The following is an 18295-nucleotide window of genomic DNA, read 5'->3' as shown; positions in this document are numbered from 1 at the left end:
TGGATGAGTTATTTTCTCAAGAACATGTAAAATACGTTCCCTGAGGACTCTGCTGAAATATCAGGTCAGATGTTGGTACTGGTGATGGAACTTCAAGTTTTAATATGTTACTCTGTGCATTAAATAATTAAAGTGTATACTAGTATGTCACCAATTTTTGAGACATTCAGGTATATGTGTAGATTTCTAACGTTAATCTGTTTTCCCTTAGTCCTAACAGAAACATGGGGTATTTCTGCCCATGTGTACTAGCAGGACAGATGGAATTTTGAATTTAATCAAATTAAACACTAGTTAACTAGAGACCACTCTCTACATAAGGACGTCTGGATGCTCGACCTTGTATGTATTCTTAAGTAGTGGGCTTACTTAGGACGGGAAGCTTGTGCTGCCGCTAGGACTAAGGGAAAACAGATTAACGTTAGAAATCTACACTTCCCTTACGTCCTACCAGCAGCACAATAATGGGGATTTAGCAAGAAGTAACCCCATAGGAAAGGGTCGTCTTGTCTGGTGAAACTCAAAATTGACCTCTCAAGCACCGTCTCCTCGGCGAACCAAAAACTCAGCCTATAATGGTTGATAACTATTAAGTGTGATCTCCAAGCTGCACAGCAAATCTGATCCAGTTCGATCAGACTTTATTCAGCCCAAGAGGTGGACACTGTTCTAGTAGAGTGGGCTTTAGAAAAATGAGGTGGATCAGAGTTAGTTCTAACAATGTAAGCCAAACTAATGGCCTCCTCACTCTGTCTACCCAGCTTAGATTTGGTGGGTTTTAAGCCTGTTTCTTTTTATCCGTAGCCAGATGCGTAACCCATTGCGCCACTGGCCCTGCTCAGCAAAGTAAGCACTGCAAAGCACGTACTTAAAGATTTGCCTGACCTCAGCAGGTACAATAGTATGCCTAGGCAATCTTGGCAATATACATTTTTGGAGGAGGACCCCATTGCTCAAGTGTACCTCATCCCTAGGAAACATGGACCGTACTCAGTATAATTCCACTTCTACCATCATAGTTTTTTTTTCAATGCTGCATCCACTTTGAAGGCCTTAGGCCCCTAGAGGTGGAGACTAGAGCTTCCCCCTGGTCAACATCCTGGTCCATTGACTGGATGGACTTCAACATTTTCCATTAGAATGATAAATTGACTTCGGGCATTGCCCATGGCAACACTTAGACATTCCTGATAGAAAGGAGTCTGAGTCCTTAAATCACATCAGCTCATCTTGTATAGATAGTTCACCAGCAAGGTCACAAGGGCAAACATCTTGACACTTTTAAAGCTCATAGCTAACAGGCAGGGGGGATATCACAAGCTACAGTGTTTTCAATTAGATATTTTTATTCTTTTAAAAACCATAACTGGGGCTGTACACAGACCCCTATTAAACAGTATAAATGCTCCAATATGTCTGAGTATATTGCTCCTTCCCTGGCAGGCGACCACTTCTGCTGGGAAGCTTCCTTCCAACCTCTGTTGCCAGAACCTGCTGAAGACATCTAAGAAATAGATTAATTAGAAATTTATACCAAGAAAGAAGAGGCTGGACGCAGCTGCAGGCTTGAGGGAAGCCGACATGACCGTCCTGGTAGGGAAAGGGTTAATGTTAAGAGGTGAGGGAAAGGTGAAGGAGCTGAAGGAGGGACGGGGAGGAGCTAGGGGGGACGGGGGGGCCGTTACTGCGCTTCCCGCTGTTTCTCGGCATTGAGCCGGAAGCAGCGGGAGGAGTAATACACAAGAAGCAAAGCTCCCCGTTGCCCGGCTTTTTAGTATGGCAGAGGCCCTGATTTTAGAGCGGCTGCGTGCCGCTGCTGTGCACCACGGTCCCGGATGGCTGGAGGAGACCGTGGCTGCATTAACGCGGATCCCGGACGCCGTTTCGCCACGTCGGGCACGGCGTTCGGGGTCTGTTGTAAGGGACAGGCTCCCCTCCCCCGGCCCCCCTACGAGCATGGCTATGGCGGCGGGGGGGGAGTCGGCAACAACCGCTCCTGCGCTGGGCAGGCAGAGAGCGGTAGCAGGGGTGACGGCGATGCAGGCTGTGTCGACCCGTCCCTCTCGGCGGTCCCGACCTCCAGAGCGCCTGAGTCCGGAGGTAGTCCCGCGGACACGGCGTCGCAGAGGGAGCCCGATCCCGGACGCTGCAGGCCAGGCAGCTGGGAGGACCGCCCCTTCCCAGGCCCTGCGTCCTGGCAGGAATCCCAGGCCGCGACGGGGTCCGGCGGTAAGCAGGGAGTCGCAGGCCGGGCTCCCTGTCACCCCTCCCCCATCAGATGGAAGATGTCGAGAGCAAGGTACGGCCGCCCCGCATGGTGATGTTCCGGCCAGGGGGCAGGCTTCGTCAGGATCGTCTAGACGGACGACTAGATCTGCAGCGACGTCGAGGCAACAGGTCCGGTCGGAAGTCTGGGTCCCGGCGGTCGGGCGGCAGGTTGCCGGCCCATCGGTCAGCGCGTCCTCATCCCCTTTCCGAAGAGGTCGTTGGGAGGGACAGTCGTCGGCGAGAGAAGAACTGGAGGAAGGTGAACTGGACGTCTATCGTCGAGGTCAGGATGGTCCGGCTGACGGGAACACAGCGCCTGTGCAGCCCGGTGAGTGTATAACTCCATTATTGTCTTATCCAGCGAATTTTATGTCGGGTGTCGGCGGGGGGGCTGCTAGCATAGCATCGGGGGCCGGTAGTGGCGCGGGCGGACGCGACGGAGCGGGTTTGGCAGATTTAGTGGGTTGCTTACGGGAGCTGGTGGGGCGCCTGGATAGGGCCGCGGCGCCGGTAGTAACGGAAGTGTCCCCTGCGGTAGTTTGGGAAGGCCCCAGGGAAGTGGGATCGTTGCAGGCGCGTCCTGTGGTGGCGGTTAGAGAGGCGGTCGCGGTGTCGGTGCAGACTGAGGCACAGAAGGACGGCGATCGAGTGCGCATGGACGATCGTGCTCGGGGGGAGGTGTATGTTTGTTTTGAGGGTCCGTTGGGGGCGCATTTAAAGCAGGAGGTGCGTGATCGGATCTGGAAAGATGAATATGTTGAAATTTTTTCTCTCTTGCCGCTGGCTAAATTCAATTTGGATAAGAGCAAGCGGGATGAGAGTAAAAAGGACGAGGAGGAACGGCGGCGGTATAGGCTTATCCCGCAGACGTTCGTTAATTGGTCGCAGGCGTTCGCCATATTGGCTAGTGTGATAGGGGAAAAGGCGCCGGAAAATTGTTCGGCGTTATTTTGTTATTTTGATGCTATTGGGGAGGCTCATAGGGCGTATGGGGGTCAGGCGTGGCTGCGATATGATGAGCAATTCCGTCAGCGGAAGGCGGTTCGGCCGGCGATTCGGTGGGACCAGAAGGATATTGCTCTCTGGTTACGGGTTACGGCTCCGGTTAGGCAGCCCTTTCCCGGGAGCGGTGGCCAGGGAGGCCAGACTAGTCAGAGTGGACCAAGCGGCGGGGGAAAGGCGGGGTTTTGCTGGCAATTCAATGAAGGCCAGTGCAAGTTCGGGGCCACGTGCAAGTTCAAGCACGTGTGCTCCGAGTGTAATGGGGCATCACACGGGGCGGCAAAATGTCTGCGGAAAAAGAGGTCCGGGAACCAGCACGGGGCTGGTCAAGGGGGTGTCGCCGGTGAGGGTGGAAAGGATGGCCCCTTATCTAAATGAGTATCCGGATAGGGCGGCAGCTAAGTTGCTTTATGAAGGGTTTAGTGTTGGTTTTGTTATTCCTCCGCCTCCTTATGAGGTTCCGGTTACGCGGAGAAATTTAAAATCGGCTTACTTGCATGCGGAAGTCGTGTCGGAAAAGTTGTTAAAAGAAGTTTCGTTGGGGCGCATGTCGGGGCCATTTGTGGAGTCGCCGGTGAAAGATTTAGTTGTGTCCCCTTTGGGTATTGTCCCTAAACGCGAGCCCGGAAAGTTTCGTTTGATTCAACATTTATCGTATCCCAAAGGTTCGTCGGTAAATGACGGGATTGATCACGAGTTGTGTTCCGTAGTTTATACCTCATTCGATAAGGCGGTGGGGTTAGTGCGGGCTGCGGGTCCGGGGGCGCTGCTAGCAAAAACCGACATCGAGGCGGCGTTCAGGTTGTTGCCGGTGCATCCAGAAAGCCAACGGCTGTTGGGTTGTTTTTGGAATGGGGCCTTTTACGTGGATCGGTGCCTTCCGATGGGGTGTTCTCTTTCGTGTGCATACTTCGAGGCGTTTAGTAGCTTCGTGGAGTGGGTAACGAGGGGAGTATCCGGGGTCGATTCGTTGATCCATTACTTAGATGATTTTTTGTGCGTTGGCCCGGGGGGTTCGCCGGTTTGCGGTAACTTGCTTCATGCCCTGCAGAAGGTGGCGAGGGATTTTGGGATCCCTTTGGCGCCGGAAAAAACGGAGGGCCCGGTAGCGACGATTTGTTTCTTGGGAATCGAAATTGACTCGGTGGCAATGGAGTGTCGGCTCCCGGCGGATAAGTTGGGTGCTTTGAGGCTGGAGGTGCGACGGGCTTGTAGAAGGAAGAAAATGTCGCTGAGGGAGCTTCAGTCGCTGCTGGGGAAGTTGAATTTCGCCTGCCGGATTATGCCGATGGGGAGGGTGTTTGGTAGAAGGTTGGCGGCGGCAACGGCGGGAGTGCGGGCGCCGCATCATTTTGTGAGGCTCAAGGAGGAGCACCGAGCTGATCTTCAGGTTTGGGATGACTTCTTGGGCCAGTACAATGGTCGCTCGCTATGGATGGCCCCAGCGCAGGATACGAGTGATCTGAATATTTTCACGGATGCGGCTGGGGCGGGTGGCTTTGGAGCTTACGGGGGAGGTCCGTGGTGCGCAGGTCAATGGCCGGCTAGCTGGGTGTCCAGTGGATTGACGCGGAATCTGGCCCTGCTCGAGCTGTTTCCCATCATGGTGGCGGCTACCATTTGGGGGGACAGGCTCAGGGATAAGAAGGTCCGTTTTTACTGCGACAACATGGGGGTGGTGCTTGCCATTAATAACATCACGGCGTCCTCTCCTCCGGTAGTTCAATTGTTGCGACATTTAGTGTTGGTGTGTTTGTCGCTGAACGCGTGGGTGGTGGCGGTGCATGTCCCGGGTGTACGGAATTGTGTTGCTGATGCTCTTTCTCGCTCGCAGTGGGACCGGTTTCGGCAATTGGCCCCGGGAGCGGAACGTCTCGGTTTGGCGTGTCCGGATCATCTATGGGATCTGGTATCGGTCCCGTAGAGCAGCTGTTACAAAGGTCTTTGGCGCGCACGACGTGGAGGGCTTATGCTGCTTGTTGGAGGCAGTGGGAGGAGTGGGTAAGAGAGTTGGGTGATGTTAATACGGATAGAGACAGGTTGGTGGCACTTTTGTATTGGTTAGGGGATGCCTGGGAGGGGGGGTTTTCAGTAGCGAAGGTGAACCGGTTTATATCCGCGGTGGCGTTTGGGCTTAAGTTGCGGGGCTTGCGGGATGTATCGAAGGAATTTCTGGTATCGCAGGCTTTGAAGGGGTTGCGCAGAGGTAGGGTGGAGGCGGATAGTAGAAGGCCGGTGTCGTTTGCTTTGCTGGGCTTGTTGGGCGGTTCATTGGCATCGGTATGTCGTTCTTCAGATGAAATGGATTTGTTTCGGTTGGCTTTCTCGTTGGCGTTCTTCGGAGCATTTAGAATAGGTGAGTTGGTGTCGCCAAGTACTAAACAGGCAGGGGGGCTGAGATCTGGGGAGGTGAGCCTTTTTGCAGATCGGTTGGAGGTATGGTTGCGTAGATCAAAAACTGACCAATTAGGGAAGGGAAAACTGATAGTTTTGTTCGCTCTCCCGGGGTCGGTCATGTGCCCAGTAGAGTGCATGCGGGGTTTTACAAAAAACAGGGGGTCTCCAGATTTGCCTTTGTTACGTCATGTGGACGGGTCGTTCTTGTCCAGGTTTCAGTTTGGAGCTGTTTTTAAAAAAAATGTTTGACGGCGGTTGGGGTTGCGGCAGGCTCATATTCATCTCATTCCTTCCGGATTGGCGCAGCAACGGAAGCAGGGCGCTGGGGGTTGGATGATGAGGGGGTGAGGCGTATTGGTCGTTGGGAGTCAAAAAGGTTTAAGTCCTATGTCCGCCCCCATATGTTGTAATTTTGTTGTTTATGCTTGCAAATGTTATATGGTGGTGCCTAACTGTGTTTTCCGTTTCAGATTCGCCTCCTTGTCTGGTGTGGTTGATGGGTCATTCGTACGTGCACTGGGGGGCTTTGAGGGCGGACGTCCGCCCGGATGGTCGCCAGTTGCGCATTCCGCGACAGGATGCGGTTGTGCATTGGCTGGGGTTTAGAGGTATGTCGTGGAACAGGGTGTTGGCGGAATTCCAGACATATGTGCGGCTTGATAGGGTTCCGGAGGTTTTAGTGTTGCACGTGGGTGGGAATGACTTAGGAGTCCGCCCTTTTCGTGAGTTGGTGCGGGATATCAAACATGATTTGTTGTGTTTGTGGGTATCTTATCCCAAGTTGGTGGTAGTGTGGTCGGACATAGTCCCAAGGAAGCATTGGCGGTTAGCTAGATCGGTGGAGAGAGTCAATGAGGCTCGGATAAAAGTTAACCGGGCGGTGTCCCGTTTTGTGGCAAAGAACGGGGGCATTTGCGTGAGGCATAGGGATTTGGAGTCAGGATTGGGGAATTTCTGGAGGAGTGACGGGGTTCATCTGACCGAGGTTGGCATTGATATTTGGAGCTTGGCTATAGCAGAAGGCATAGAAAGGGCGGTGGTGGTGTGGAGGAACTCACAGGCTTAAGGTGGTCAAGGCCTGTTTCGCGGTGGCGGGGGGAGTCCTTGAGGCCAGTCAGTACAAAATGGTGGGGGGGTCGCATCGGGGGTATGCGTCCCCCAAAAAAGGTACATGGTTGAAGACTTCATCGGGTGTTATCCCTTTGAAGTGGTCTTCTGGTAGAAGGTATGTCACTTGAAGGCTTCATCGGGTGTTATCCCTTTGAAGTGGACTTCTAGTGGTCGGTATATCACTTGAGGGCTTCAACGGGTGTTATCCCCTTGAAGTGGACTTCTAGTGGTTGGAGCCATCTGCAGAGGTGAACGGTGCTTCCGAGCTGGTTTACGGCTGGAGGTAATTAGTGGTTTGCAGATGGCTAATTCGGTGTGTTCTTGAAAGGAACATCTGAAGGGGCTTCAAGGACTTCCTCTGCTCGGGTTAATGTTAACGTTTAATTGTTATTTATGATTCTGACCCATGTTGGGTCATGTGAATTATTAGGAGGAATTCTCTGGTGGATTCCTAACTAGTTATCCGAATGTTTCGGATTTAAATTGTTTTTATAAAACTGTGAAATTAATAAACGGCTGCTGTGGCCATTTCACATCCAACCTCGGTGTCATGTGTCGTTACTAAATGGGGGTGGGGGATAGTATGGTTTAAGGTTAACACACGACTCTACCTAGGCAGGTCAAGAAGAGGCTGGACGCAGCTGCAGGCTTGAGGGAAGCCGACATGACCGTCCTGGTAGGGAAAGGGTTAATGTTAAGAGGTGAGGGAAAGGTGAAGGAGCTGAAGGAGGGACGGGGAGGAGCTAGGGGGGACGGGGGGGCCGTTACTGCGCTTCCCGCTGTTTCTCGGCATTGAGCCGGAAGCAGCGGGAGGAGTAATACACAAGAAGCAAAGCTCCCACCCTCCCACCCTTGTTTTGTTACTCCTTAGGTCTTCTGTACGTCCGTATATGAGCGTTGTGTTTTATTTTGTGTGTTTATTTAACATGTTTTTCTTTTTTCCGGAGTAGGTTCTGTTGTCATGGCAGCTGGCGGGGGGAGTCCTTGAGGCCAGTCAGTACAAAATGGTGGGGGGGTCGCATCGGGGGTATGCGTCCCCCAAAAAAGGTACATGGTTGAAGACTTCATCGGGTGTTATCCCTTTGAAGTGGTCTTCTGGTAGAAGGTATGTCACTTGAAGGCTTCATCGGGTGTTATCCCTTTGAAGTGGACTTCTAGTGGTCGGTATATCACTTGAGGGCTTCAACGGGTGTTATCCCCTTGAAGTGGACTTCTAGTGGTTGGAGCCATCTGCAGAGGTGAACGGTGCTTCCGAGCTGGTTTACGGCTGGAGGTAATTAGTGGTTTGCAGATGGCTAATTCGGTGTGTTCTTGAAAGGAACATCTGAAGGGGCTTCAAGGACTTCCTCTGCTCGGGTTAATGTTAACGTTTAATTGTTATTTATGATTCTGACCCATGTTGGGTCATGTGAATTATTAGGAGGAATTCTCTGGTGGATTCCTAACTAGTTATCCGAATGTTTCGGATTTAAATTGTTTTTATAAAACTGTGAAATTAATAAACGGCTGCTGTGGCCATTTCACATCCAACCTCGGTGTCATGTGTCGTTACTAAATGGGGGTGGGGGATAGTATGGTTTAAGGTTAACACACGACTCTACCTAGGCAGGTCAAGAAAAAATATATATTTCTGGTTTCACAGAAAATAAGTATAAACCAAAGTGATACCTGTGCTCAATGAGGCAGTGCAGCACTATGCTCAGTTTAAGTAGTGGGAACTGGAGCAAAATAGAGGCGAAAATTCGTCTACTGCACCTCCAAACCTAGTTCCAAAACAGAAAATATTTACAAAAATAGGATGCAGTAATAAAACAAAAAAAGAAGCTTCCTCTTCATACAAATACAAATTTTCTCAGGAAAACTCCTATCTGTCAAACGCTGAAAACGCAGGGCGCCTCCGCCCCAACACGTGGAATGTCCTAAGGGACGCTGACTGGGACTGCCTGAAGGGAGGAAAAGGTTAATGTGCATTAGTGCAAGCTAGAACATTCAATAGCAGGCTGCAAGCAGATTATATAGGGTTAAGAAACACCATTTGTACACTTCAATCTAGGAAGTGCAGCATAACAAACTAAAATAGAAACATTGCAAAGCAAACAAGCAGAGCAAAACATCCGTCCAAGTCTACACAGGACAGAAAAAAAAACACAAGATGGGTGGGGCTAGATGTCCTTCTGAAAGGGACAGAATGTTTAATGTTTAATTTGATTAAATAAAAAATTCCATCTGTTCTACTAGTACACAGGGGCAGAAATACCCCATTATTGTGTTGCTGGTAGGACTTAGGCTACATTCACACAACAGTGAAAAAAAATGTCCATTAAAAACTGATCAACAGTCAGTTTTTCATGGGCGTTTTGCATCAGTGTGTCTCTAAATTTTCACCCATTTCCAGGCAATTTGACATCCGTTTTGCATCCGTTTTTCATGACCATTAAAAAAACTGATGAATTTCATTGGTCAGGCTTTTTTTGTTCCAACCCCCTGAAAACACCCAAAAGAAGGTCACATGTTCACCTAGACACTATTTACAGCCTCCCTGTATATGATGCCACACACCTCCCTGTATATGATGCCATACAGCCCCCCTGTATATGGTGCCACACAGCCTCCCTGTATATGATGACACGCACCTCCCTGTATATGATGCCATACACATCCCTGTATATGATGCCACACAGCCCCCTGTATATGATGCCCCACAGCCCACCCTGTATATGATGCCACACAACCCTCCTGTATATGATGCCACACAACTCCCTGTATATGATGCCACACACCTCCCTGTATATGATGCCACACACCTCCCTGTATATCATGCCACATATCCTATTTTTTGACGGCCATTATTACACGCATAAAACACCATTGTTCTGAAAACGGCCGTGCGGCGGCCGTGTGACTGGGCAATTTTAAACTTTTGACCAAGTGGGCATTGTAAAGAGAAGTATATGACGCTAACCAATCAGCGTCATACACTTCTCTCCATTCATGTCCATTTGTACTCGGCACAGCGTGATCTCGCAAGATCATGCTGTGCTGTCACATACACCCATATTAACTTTACTGAAGTGTCTTGAGAGTGAATAGACATTGCCTCCAGCCAGGACACGATGTCTATTCACACTCCCAACACTTCGGTAAAGTTTGTGTGGGACTTAATCACAGCACAGCGTGATCTTGCGAGATCACTCTGTTCTGTGTGAGTAAGTCCAACAAAAACTTTACTGAAGTGTCGGGAGTGTGAATAGACATCGCGTCCTGGCTGGAGGCAATGTCTATTCACTCTCAAGACACTTCAGTAAACTAATTAGCATAAATCTAAAATTGCTCATAACGTGCTCAAAAATGATCGTTTTTCAAAATAAAAACCACTGCTGTTATCTACATTACAGCGCCGATCAGACTATGTAGGAGACTGGGCACTTATAATGTGGTGACAGAGGCTCTTTAAGGGCTCTGACTAACCATATTCAGCAGACTATGTTCAGTGACATGATCAACTGTTCAGCTGCTAAATCCTGTATTCTAAAGGCGGAACCCTTAAAGGGATTGTCCAGATTTTTTTAATTTTTGTATTTATTTATAGAATAGGAAATCATACAGATTTTCTTTATGCATGTATTAGAAATTTTGCTCACATACCTTTTTTTATAGTGCATAAGGCCCCTGTCACAGTAGAATGGTATAGCTCACAGATTAGTATTTTGTAATGCTTCCACAGGCTAACTGTATGACTAAACATGTTGTCAGTCATGTGACCGCCACACACAAACACATCATGTCACCCCTAACATTTAGTTAGTAATAGGGTTACATGGCATATATATGTTGGGGCAGCATAGAGGAAACATCCATGGGCAAAGTGAATAGGAATAATGGTGGAATAATGATGAACAGCTACTTCACTGCTCATGTGTTTAGGAGACAGGAGACAGGTAGAAGAATGTAAGAGAGACACTGACAGACATGATGCTGAGATGTTGCTGTAGGTAGAAATACTTTATATTGTCTGCACCTCAATAACCTATTATTCAATTATTATATACCTGGACATTGTTACCTTAATGCCAGGTGTCATATGATGTGGGGGCGGTGGGTGATATGATTGAAGTCTATTCAGTCATTATATGGATGCATTACTATAGACAAATCTTCGGGCTATATAATTTTTGTTTTACACAGAGACAACTGCACTGATATAAGAAATGTGAGCATAATTTTTATTACATGTTTGTACATGTATTAGAAATCTGTATGATTTCTATTTTTATAAATAAATTAGTAAATAAAAAATAGTGGACAACCTCTTTAATAAATATTCAAATTAATGGCAGCTGTAGTGTAAGTTACTGAAAGAAAATCAGTCACATAGTACAGAGCATATTTATCAAATAATTCCAAAATGATTGCTCCAAAAACAAAGAAAAACAGCATTTTGGTGACAGAAATTCTATAATATTGTCAATAATTAAGTACCAACTCCAGACTTGATCCAGACACTGAAAGCTTGAAGACTGTACGAGTTCATGGATTGCCCCTGGCACTAGCGGGATTACTTCATGTTTGACACTTTTCAATAAAGCCTTTTAATTTGAAGAGGATAAAAGCATTCCAAGCATGGTCTGTAAAATGTATTTTCAGCTAAAAAGTTTGAATACATTATCATCAAAGTAGTGAGAGGAAGAATTGCAAAAAATGTCAGTTCTGCATACTGTCGAGAGCAAGAAGAGGGGTCTGGTATATAGAGGCATTTGGTGTGGAGTATGAACAACTGTAGGGGTCTGGAGTCTGAGTAAATATAGGGTTCTGGAGTCTGAGTAAATGTAGGGGTCTGGTCTGAGGTGTGAATTTATTTAGAGGTCTCGTCTGGAGTCTGAATGTATTTAGGGGTCTAGTCTGGGTTCTGAATTCATTAAGGGGGTCTGGTCTGGGGTTCAAATAATGTAGGGGTCTGGTCTGGGGTCTGAATAAATTTAGGGGTCTATTCTGCTGTTAGAAATTAGTTAGGGGTTTGGGGTCTGAATTAATCAAGGGTTAGGGTCTGAATTAAATTATGGGGTCTAAATTATTTTAGGGGTCTGATATGGGGTTTGAATTTATTTAGGATTCTGGTTTGGGGTCTGAATGTATCTAGGGCTATGGTCTGTAGTTAGAATTAAGTTAGGAGTTTGGGGTCTAAATTAATTTACAGGGTTTGGTCTGGGGTCAAAATTAATTTAGGGGTGTCATCTAGGGACTGAATTATTTGGTTTAATTCTGGTTTGAGGTATGAATCTATCTAGGGTTCCGGTCTAGGAGTCTAAATTAATTTAGAGGGTCTGGTCTGGAGTTTGAATTAGTGTAGGGGTCTGCTCTGAGGTCTTAATTTATTTAGCAGTCTGCTCTGGGGTCTGATTTAAGTTAGGGGTTTTGGGTATGAATTAATTTAGGCCTGTTGTCTAGAATTTGAATAAAATTTGAAGGGTCTGGCATGGGGTTTAAATTAATTAAGGTGTGTAGTTTGGGGTCTAAATTGATTTAGCGTCTGGTCTGGTTCTTGTCTGGGGTCTGAATTTGTGGTGCTATAGACGGCAGGGATGAAGCAAGGGCCAAAGATGTCTGGGCACAAAATTTTGCAATTGTCAGGAGAAGTCATCATAGCGGTCTGGGCCTGATGGAGAAGAAAAGGAAAATGAACGACTCCAATCAGAGACGACATCACCTGTGAGTCATTGGATTTTTTTGTTCTTTATTCGGCCTGTGTCAGATCCGTACTGTATTCTCTTGAATATAGTCTTCAGCAAAATGATACTCTGCAGACCACCTACTGTAAGTAGTTCTGGTGTTTGACCATTAAATACTGTAGTCAGTGTATGGCGTTTTTGTGGGTTATATTGGTCTTTGCATAGTGCAGGCTAACTGAAAGAGTGAGTTTATGCCTGCCCCTGAGTCTGTGATTAGGTGTTTCTGTGTTGCACATTTACATTCCTTTTTGTATTGACGGTGTGGCTTTCATATTTAAAGATGTAGCGAGAAGCATAAAGAAACAAAGCAAAATGTGTTAAGCATTAATATATAACTATGGTTCCTGCAAATTTTGTTAGGGGTACCCCAAAAGACAGCAGAAGCAGGAGCTTTCACATTTTAACAGTAGTCACACTACCCAGCCAGATTATACTGTAAATGCTTAGCATGGGTATGTTAAGGTGCTGGTGGCGCTCAAGAACGCACCACTAGACAATCGCTATCACATAGGTGAAGCACGCATCAACACTGACAGAAAACAGAAGGCACAAGCAACTCTCCATACGACGAGCGCAACCAAACACCGAAGGTAGTAGAAGATGGAGACGATGCATAAATGGAGTGAAAGGCAGATGAATAGAATGCAAGCAATTAACAGATGAATATCCAGTGGACAAGAATTAACAGCACTCACTGAATACTATCCCATAGCAGGGTAAGACAACAGCTGGGCAGCAGACCAAACGTTCAGGAAAGGCAAATAAAGCAGTGTAACTATTAATCCCAGAATACACATAAAACCACTATACAAAGCCTAGATCTCTCAGAGGACCAACAGGTCCCAAAATACAAAGAAACACAGGACAAAAACAAAGTCACCAACTAGAATCTGGAAAGAGTTTAGCACATGCCGGAAACAGTATAACCAGCACATGAGTAATCCAGGCCTGAAGTATATATAGGTCCTAGAAAAGTACTCCACTCTAATAAACCTGGCAAAGCTAAATGATGACCAAATCCAGACTCAGACCAAAGGCATTGCCTAGCAACGACCAAACACAGAGATAACAGAAATCATCCGGCTGCTAATCGTAACAGGGTAGTTGTAGGTGGGAAGTGTGGATTAGTACACCACCCTACAATCTCCTGTATGCTATGTTTGTCTGTCTATCCCCTGTCTGATATTTTCTGCCCCTCTTTGTGTGTTTATTCAGTGATTACAGTGGGGTGACGTTTCTCTTCTGAATAGGTGAGAAGGGTCATGGTGCCCTAAAAATATTGTTTGGAGTGTCAGGTTTAATACATAGCCCCTACTTCAGAAGTCTTGTGAGTTTGGCTCCTAGGTCCCCCTCCTGCTGATGGGCAGAGGTCAGAAAGTATCAAGGGGTATCCTAATGAGGGCAAGCTGAACCAATACATTTGGATACTGTATTGTTGCTATTAAGCTTACACTATGTTCCTGTTGAGACCCTTGTTGTGATATACTAGGTGGGTCTGATTTAAAGTGACGGTACAAGGTAATAAACTATGTTGCATACTTTGCAAGTGAGACTGTTGTTCAGCAGTAAAAATATTGCACCCATAGTACCATATGCTGTATAGTACCACAGGGTTCCCAGACATTATGTGTACACCCACTGAGGTCACGACTAGAGGTTCATAGGCATATCTCCCACCTCTGGATAGGCTCTGGGTAGTGGTTGGCTACCACCATGACCCATAGAGGAGCCTGTCCGTTAACAATTTTCCGACTGATAGCTAACTTCTGCAACAGTTCGACTCAGCCAGAACATTAAGAATCAAACATTCTAAGAAAAATAAAGCTTTGAGTAAAACACCCACTGAGTTTGCGCTTACTTGCCTACTTACAGTGGGCTGGCATCATCCCAGTTTGAATCAATCATGGCTATGTATTGAGGAAATGTATTCTCAGAATGTTCTTTGGTTGGTGTAATTGCTTTGATTATTGACACTTATTTTATACATTGCTATCCTTTTACATCCATGTGTACTTAGGTCCTCAATCATGCATACTTATCAAATATCCCTAGGGACACTTTACAATCTGGGTTTGTTTCATCTATTCCCTTGTCTGCTGTTTGCACCATGCACTTTATTTAGCATCCATTTTCCCACATTGCGGTTTACTTATATTCCATATGTTCATTGAAGCGATGATGTCCATTGTGTGACATTTTTGATCTGCCCTATATGCAAAAAACAAATAAAGCTTTTGACAATTTGTTATTTATGGCAGTGTTTGGTCTCATGTTGTTTTTATAGGTGTGTGTATATATATATATATATATATATATATATATATATATATATATATATACAGGCAAAGCAGTCAACAAGCCTCAGCCAAAATATAAATGATATAATGCTTTACACTCCTCTACACCAGACTTCCCTGACGTAAGAATGGGAGTAGAGGTTCCCTGGGAGTAAAAGCATTTTTCAGGTGTTTCCACATGGTAATACGGCTGGGAATCACTGTTATTCATTATATGTCTTGTCACAATTTTCTATTTAGTAATTAGCTTTTTTTTGCAATTCCCTCTTCTTGTTCAGTACCTATACCAGACATGTGGTGGCGCTGTTACTACTGCTAAGAAGTTTTCCTTTTCCCATATAAAATAGTAAAAAGTCATTTTATGAACAGTACTGATTTTCCTTGCAAAGATTCAGCTGATAGGGCGTCCTCAAGGCAATGTTCCCAGGGAAAAAGGTATGCAAAATAGCTCTATCTTTAACCCCTTACCAACATCATAGTAAATCATAGTGTGTAGAAGGGATGTATGGCTTGCTCCATATTCAGCGGGTGTCGCATGTATGTTATAGCTGACACTTCCCTGCAACAACCGGGATCAAAAATAACTCAGATCCCACCTGTTTAACCACTTAGATGCTGCGTTTAACAGCAACCCTGGCATCTAAACCATTAGAAAGAGCGGGAGCCCCCTCTGTCACTCAATAGGCACCCATGTGACGCTATCGTGGAAAATATTATGGAATAGAATGTGATCAAAAAGTAAGAAATGGCACCAATTAAAACTGTAGTTTGCCCCGCAAAAAACAAGCCCTCACTCTATTTATGGAAAAATAAAAAAGTTATGGCTCTCAGAATACGGCAGGACATAGTTACATACAGGGGCGTAGCTAAAGGCTCATGGGCCCGGGTGCAAGAATTCAGCTTGGGCCCCCTACCCCTCTCCAACACCACCATCATCATCAGACCCCTGTGCGCGCCTATGCCCAGACGCCTTGCCCAACAGCCCCCATAGTATAATGCCCCCACACAGTATAATGCTCCCATAGCTGCCCCCACACAGTATAATGCCCCATAACGTATAATGCCCCCCCATAACAGCCCCATACCGTATAATGCTCCCCATATCAGCCCCCCATACAGTATAATTTCCCCCCCCCCCCGCAATATCAGCTCCCCATACAGTATAATGCCCCCATATGTGCATAATATAAAAATAGCATAATTACTTACCTATCCCAGTTCCTTCGCCTCCTCCGGTCTGTGCTATGAGTGACTCGATTATGTCGCTACATCCCGCCTGCCTGCGTCGAGCCGCTCAGGGCTCAGTGAATGCTGGATCAAGGAGATGTCAGCTCCTTGCTCCAGCATTGATTAGAACCGGGACCTCGGTGAGTGACTCACGAACCACCAGGGGGACGCGACCCACAGTGTAGGGATGTCACGATACCAAAATTTGGACTTCAATACCGATACTTAGTTTACTTTGCCAACAGTAACAAAACAAAAAAAAAGTTCTTTCGTTTTCTAATGTGAGGCACGAGGTGTGATGATGAATTTTGAATGTGCCTCACATTAATAGTAATTAACCAGATCATGTTTCTCAGTCATAATGGGCTAATATGTAAGGTACATGATGGGGTTAATTACTATTAATGTGAGGCACATGGAGGTTAAATTCATCATCGCACCTCGCGCCTCACAATTAGGCCCCATGCACACGACCGTGAATAACCTCCATTTTTGCGGACCGCAGTTGCGGTGCGCAAAAATTGACCCATTCACTTTCATTGAGCGCGGACACATTTCCGTAGCGCTACGGATGGGTGTCCGTGCCGTAGAAATGTTCTGAAAATGATGGAACATGTCCGTTCTTTTGCATTTTGCGGGCCGTGCTCCCATACTTTGTATGAGAGCACGGCCCGAAAATGCGGGTGGCAATCGCGGGCACGGTTGTGTGAATGGGGCCTAAGTGATAGAAAGCAATTTTTATTTTATTTTTTTACAGAGTACACATCATAAATGATGCCAAAAAATAGTTGTGCAGGTTATTACGGCCGCGCCAATACTGATTATGTGTATGTTTTATGCATTGAGACTTATTTTAATGTTTATTTTAAAAAAGGTGTATGTGTATTTTTTTTAATTTAACATTATTTTGTTTTTACTTTATTTTTAAACTTCAATGTACTGGCCTATATCTATATGCCAGTACACTAGCCTGTGTACTGATAGTATACAGGCAGTTGTTGGGACATACCTCAGTATGCCCTAACAACAGGAAATATGGTAGGACAGCCCTGGGGTCCTTCAATGGACCCTGGGCTGTCTGCCCGTATATAGTATGTCCCTCAATCGTGTCACAGGGAATTCCCTGTGATGCGATCCAGGGGCATCCCCCTTCTCATTTTCCCCTGAATGCTGCAGTCCGCTGTGATCGCAGCATTCAGGAGAATAGCGGCGGAGATAAGAGGTTTCTCTGATCTCCGCCATTATAGAGCGGGGCTGCGGCTGTGTAATACAGCCATTGCCCCGCTCCTGACAGGAAGTGCGGGCGCGGTCAGCATGAGGTGATGCAGCCGGCGCTGCAGTAATGAGCGGCGGTTCAGCACTGAGGACAGAACATGGGGGTGTTTTGTAGCGTGCCCGCCATGTTCTGTCTTCAGTGCCGCAGATCATTAGTGCAGCGCCGGCCACATCGGATCATCCTGATGGCGCGCACATGTCAGGACTCAGGAGCGGGGCAGTGACTGTATTACACAGCCGCAGCCCCGCTCTCATAGTCATGTGTACTACAGTATACTGTATTGTGTTGTATTGTGCAGTTTGCGGTGGAGGAGGGGGGGCTGTGATTTAACGCCCCCCCTCTCCACCGCAAACAACACAATACAACACAATACATTACAAGGCATCACAACACAATACATTACATTACAACACAATAAATTACATTACACTGCAGCTTACCTGGAGTCCTCTGCACCGACTCTTCTGCTCTGTCTGGAAGACGTGCCACATGACAACACGGTCACATGGTACACTAAGTGTACCATGTGACCGTAACCAGGAACAGAAGATTTAGTTAGGAAACATGCTGTATGGCAACGGGGGCCCGTGGGCCCCCCAGGCTTAGGGGCCCGGTCGCAACTGCGACCGCTGCGACCCCTATAGCTACGCCACTGGTTACATAGTTACATAGTTAGTATGGTTGATAAAAGACACATGTCCATCAAGTTCAACCAAGGGATGGGAAAGGGAAGGGAAACATTTCTACACATAGGAGCTGTAATGTCCGTGGCTGCGGGCTGTCAGCTCCAGCCTCCCACTGATAGCCGTAGCCACGAGTCGGCGAGCAATTGGCCCCAGTCTCCTCCTCAGGAGACTCCAGCGCTCGCGTCCACTCACCTCTACCGGATCCTGTAGGGTGCGCGCGCACGCTCGTGCCCGCTCTTAAAGGGGCAGCATGCGTACCGGACCTCATGGATGAACTTTGACCCGTGAGTACCCTGGACTATAAGG

The 18295-nt window shown here is 47.0% G+C and overlaps 1 protein-coding gene across 1 annotated transcript; it reads left to right on the top strand.

Annotated features, from left to right (window-relative positions):
* Nucleotides 1–1741: 1741 nt before the first annotated feature.
* LOC142741868 (uncharacterized) lies at nt 1742–8741 on the top strand. Its single transcript, XM_075851194.1, has 3 exons — nt 1742–2596; nt 6138–6583; nt 8634–8741. Exons 1-3 carry the CDS (start codon nt 1777–1779, stop codon nt 8739–8741), a joined length of 1374 nt encoding a protein of 457 aa, XP_075707309.1. The 5' UTR covers nt 1742–1776.
* The last annotated feature ends 9554 nt before the right edge of the window (nt 8742–18295 follow it).

Source organism: Rhinoderma darwinii, chromosome 2 (assembly GCF_050947455.1).
Source record: "Rhinoderma darwinii isolate aRhiDar2 chromosome 2, aRhiDar2.hap1, whole genome shotgun sequence".
Classification (NCBI taxonomy): domain Eukaryota; kingdom Metazoa; phylum Chordata; class Amphibia; order Anura; family Rhinodermatidae; genus Rhinoderma; species Rhinoderma darwinii.
The sequence above is the reverse complement of the archived record's forward strand: the minus strand, read 5'-3'. Positions and strand labels throughout refer to the sequence as shown.

Bases quoted from the DNA above. Each gene is read 5' to 3' on its own strand.
- LOC142741868 (XM_075851194.1), top strand. From the start codon at position 1,777: ATGGCAGAGGCCCTGATTTTAGAGCGGCTGCGTGCCGCTGCTGTGCAC. The intron at 2,597-6,137 runs GTGAGTGTATAA...TTTCCGTTTCAG, and splicing joins CACAGCGCCTGTGCAGCCCG to ATTCGCCTCCTTGTCTGGTG. The intron at 6,584-8,633 runs GTGAGGCATAGG...AAATTTTCTCAG, and splicing joins CAAAGAACGGGGGCATTTGC to GAAAACTCCTATCTGTCAAA.